This window comes from Rattus norvegicus, chromosome 1 (genome assembly GCF_036323735.1).
Source record: "Rattus norvegicus strain BN/NHsdMcwi chromosome 1, GRCr8, whole genome shotgun sequence".
In the NCBI taxonomy this organism is placed as follows: domain Eukaryota; kingdom Metazoa; phylum Chordata; class Mammalia; order Rodentia; family Muridae; genus Rattus; species Rattus norvegicus.
This window is the reverse complement of record NC_086019.1, coordinates 22621291-22625042: the sequence shown is the minus strand read 5'-3', so window position 1 is coordinate 22625042 and position 3752 is coordinate 22621291. Positions and strand designations below refer to the sequence as shown.

Genomic DNA, 3752 nt, shown 5'->3' with positions numbered 1-3752 from the left:
TTTCTAGGGGCCCGTGGTATCTGCCTCTTCAGCTACTTGAGTCTTGAGAAATTTTTATATCAGTAGCCAGAACTGGTAAAGCGATTTTTAAGAAGGGAAGATTCGAGAAATAATCCTTGTTCATGTATTTCTAAGTTATATTTCATCAGGAAGGGTGCGAAGAGGATACAGAGAAAGTTTTACTTCTTGGTGTTGTGCTGGAAACACAACGCCTTTTTTTTTCTTCCTGGCCAGCTAAAGTGTGCCAGCTTTTTCAGACGGAGGAATGTGGAGTGTCAAGGGGTCAGGATCAATCCGGTGTGAGTTGATGAGGCAGGAAGGTGGGGAGGAATGCGAGGAATGTCCCTGTTTGTGTAGGACTCCATTCAGTTCTTTGGCGAGCCGGCCGCCCGGAGCGTATAAAAGCCAGCGCCACCCGCCCAGTCTCACACAGCTCTTCTCTCCAAGAAGACTCAGCCAGACCCACTCCAGCTCCGACCCTAGGAGACCGACCTCCTCCAGACGGCAGCAGCCCCAGCCCAGTGGACAACCCCAGGAGCCACCACCTGGAGCGTCCGGACACCAACCTCCGCCCCGAGACCGAGTCCAGGCTCCGGCCGCGCCCCTCGTCGCCTCTGCACCCCGCTGTGCGTCCTCCTGCCGCGCCCCGACCATGCTCGCCTCCGTCGCGGGTCCCGTTAGCCTCGCCTTGGTGCTCCTCCTCTGCACCCGGGTAAGCTCCAGGACTGACGGACAGGACGGAGGGAGGGCAAAGTGAGCTGCGATCTCAGACTGACCGCCCTCCCCTTCCTCTCCGCAGCCTGCCACCGGCCAGGACTGCAGCGCGCAGTGTCAGTGCGCAGCTGAAGCGGCGCCGCGCTGCCCCGCCGGCGTGAGCCTGGTGCTGGACGGCTGCGGCTGCTGCCGCGTCTGCGCCAAGCAGCTGGGAGAACTGTGCACGGAGCGTGATCCCTGCGACCCACACAAGGGTCTCTTCTGCGACTTCGGCTCCCCCGCCAACCGCAAGATTGGCGTGTGCACTGGTAAGACCCGCAGCCTCTATTCCAGCCCTCTAGGAAAAAAAAAAAAGCCCTTGTCTGCAGCAGCTTCCAACCGGCCCCCTGCAGTCCTGACCCTAGCTCACCACCTTGACATGTACAGTGATACAGCTATTCTGATCCCTGGGACCCCTGTCTGACCTCTACATCTTTGTCTTCCTTTCCTGCAGCCAAAGATGGTGCACCCTGTGTCTTCGGTGGGTCCGTGTACCGCAGCGGCGAGTCCTTCCAAAGCAGTTGCAAATACCAGTGCACTTGCCTGGATGGGGCCGTGGGCTGTGTGCCCCTGTGCAGCATGGACGTGCGCCTGCCCAGCCCTGACTGCCCCTTCCCGAGAAGGGTCAAGCTGCCCGGGAAATGCTGTGAGGAGTGGGTGTGTGATGAGCCCAAGGACCGCACAGTGGTTGGCCCTGCCCTAGCTGGTGAGTCGTCTTCATCTGTGTTACTGTTATTCCTTCTTCCCAACTTCAGGGCCAATGCCCAAGTACACCATGTTAAGGGGAAATTGTCCTATCCGGATGTTTTACCTTGTGTTTGTGTGTTCTCTCACAGCCTACCGACTGGAAGACACATTTGGCCCTGACCCAACTATGATGCGAGCCAACTGCCTGGTCCAGACCACAGAGTGGAGCGCCTGTTCTAAGACCTGTGGGATGGGCATCTCCACCCGGGTTACCAATGACAATACCTTCTGCAGGCTGGAGAAGCAGAGTCGTCTCTGCATGGTCAGGCCCTGTGAAGCTGACCTAGAGGAAAACATTAAGGTAAATAAATACTCTGCCCCCAGACACTCATTTTCACAGAATGACAGGAAAGAGAACCAGAGCTGGCTGTCTCGCCGCCCTTCTTATTATAGGCCTGTTGTCTCCAGAAATATCTAACCATGGAGCTGTCTGGCTAGAATGAGAGATGCTGTAACAGCAGCTGCCAGTTTTCCACTACAAAATTCCCCGGGGTGTTAGTTAATACGAGACACTCCAAACGAAGCCATGGCTATTTTTGGAAAACTGGCGAATGAAACTCCCAGTCTCTCTCCCCTCAGAATATAAACACAAGTCAGATGACATAGGGCTAGTCTACAGAGGGTTGAGGAAGGCCACTCCCGTTGTAGTAATTGCGGTGTCTCTTCTCGTCTTCCCTTAGAAGGGCAAAAAGTGCATCCGGACGCCTAAAATTGCCAAGCCTGTCAAGTTTGAGCTTTCTGGCTGCACCAGTGTGAAGACCTACCGGGCTAAGTTCTGTGGGGTGTGCACGGACGGCCGCTGCTGCACACCGCACAGAACCACCACACTGCCGGTGGAGTTCAAGTGCCCCGATGGCGAGATCATGAAAAAGAACATGATGTTCATCAAGACCTGTGCCTGCCATTACAACTGTCCCGGGGACAATGACATCTTTGAGTCCTTGTACTACAGGAAGATGTATGGAGACATGGCGTAAAGCCAGGGAGTAAGGGACACGAACTCATTTAGACTATAACTTGAACTGAGTTACATCTCATTTTCTTCTGTAAAAAAACAAAAAGGATTACAGTAGCACATTAATTTAAATCTGGGTTCCTAACTGCTGTGGGAGAAAACACCCCACCGAAGTGAGAACCGTGTGTCATTGTCATGCAAATAGCCTGTCAATCTCAGACACTGGTTTCGAGACAGTTTAGACTTGACAGTTGTTCACTAGCGCACAGTGACAGAACGCACACTAAGGTGAGCCTCCTGGAAGAGTGGAGATGCCAGGAGAAAGACAGGTACTAGCTGAGGTCATTTTAAAAGCAGCGATATGCCTACTTTTTGGAGTGTGACAGGGGAGGGACATTATAGCTTGCTTGCAGACAGACCTGCTCTAGCAAGAGCTGGGTGTGTGTCCTCCACTCGGTGAGGCTGAAGCCAGCTATTCTTTCAGTAAGAACAGCAGTTTCAGCGCTGACATTCTGATTCCAGTGACACTGGTCGGGAGTCAGAACCTTGTCTATTAGACTGGACAGCTTGTGGCAAGTGAATTTGCCGGTAACAAGCCAGATTTTTATGGATCTTGTAAATATTGTGGATAAATATATATATTTGTACAGTTATCTAAGTTAATTTAAAGACGTTTGTGCCTATTGTTCTTGTTTTAAGTGCTTTTGGAATTTTTAAACTGATAGCCTCAAACTCCAAACACCATCGATAGGACATAAAGCTTGTCTGTGATTCAAAACAAAGGAGATACTGCAGTGGAAACTGTAACCTGAGTGACTGTCTGTCAGAACATATGGTACGTAGACGGTAAAGCAATGGATCAGAAGTCAGATTTCTAGTAGGAAATGTAAAATCACTGTTGGCGAACAAATGGCCTTTATTAAGAAATGGCTTGCTCAGGGTAACTGGTCAGATTTCCACGAGGAAGTGTTTGCTGCTTCTTTGACTATGACTGGTTTGGGAGGCAGTTTATTTGTTGAGAGTGTGACCAAAAGTTACATGTTTGCACCTTTCTAGTTGAAAATAAAGTATATATATTTTTTATATGAAAGGCTTGGCTGCTCATTCTTGTAAACTTTCCTTGGGTTTCCCTGGGTGTAAGCAGGAAGTTTATATTTATCTTAAGGTAATTCACTAAGATGTTTACAAACAACTTTGATGTGCATGAGTCACATGAAATCAATAGAATTTTGCATAAGCATCCCTTACACCGGACCAAGTAGACATGAGCATCAATTATCTACATGGTGCTTAAGGA

At 50.4% G+C, this 3752-nt stretch overlaps 1 protein-coding gene across 1 annotated transcript; it reads left to right on the top strand.

The window, feature by feature from the left end:
• The first annotated feature begins 428 nt into the window (after window positions 1-428).
• Window positions 429-3545, top strand: Ccn2 (cellular communication network factor 2). The gene is made up of 5 exons (NM_022266.2): window positions 429-712; window positions 800-1022; window positions 1208-1459; window positions 1590-1801; window positions 2181-3545. The coding sequence occupies exons 1-5, from the start codon at window positions 653-655 to the stop codon at window positions 2475-2477; spliced, it is 1044 nt and encodes a 347-aa protein (NP_071602.1). The 5' UTR covers window positions 429-652; the 3' UTR covers window positions 2478-3545.
• Window positions 3546-3752: the final 207 nt, after the last annotated feature.

Excerpts from the sequence above, each read along its gene's own strand:
- Ccn2 (NM_022266.2), top strand. The coding sequence starts at position 653 with ATGCTCGCCTCCGTCGCGGGTCCCGTTAGCCTCGCCTTGGTGCTCCTC. Across the intron at positions 713-799 it reads TGCTCCTCCTCTGCACCCGG|CCTGCCACCGGCCAGGACTG; the intron begins GTAAGCTCCAGG and ends TCCTCTCCGCAG. Across the intron at positions 1,460-1,589 it reads GGTTGGCCCTGCCCTAGCTG|CCTACCGACTGGAAGACACA; the intron begins GTGAGTCGTCTT and ends GTTCTCTCACAG.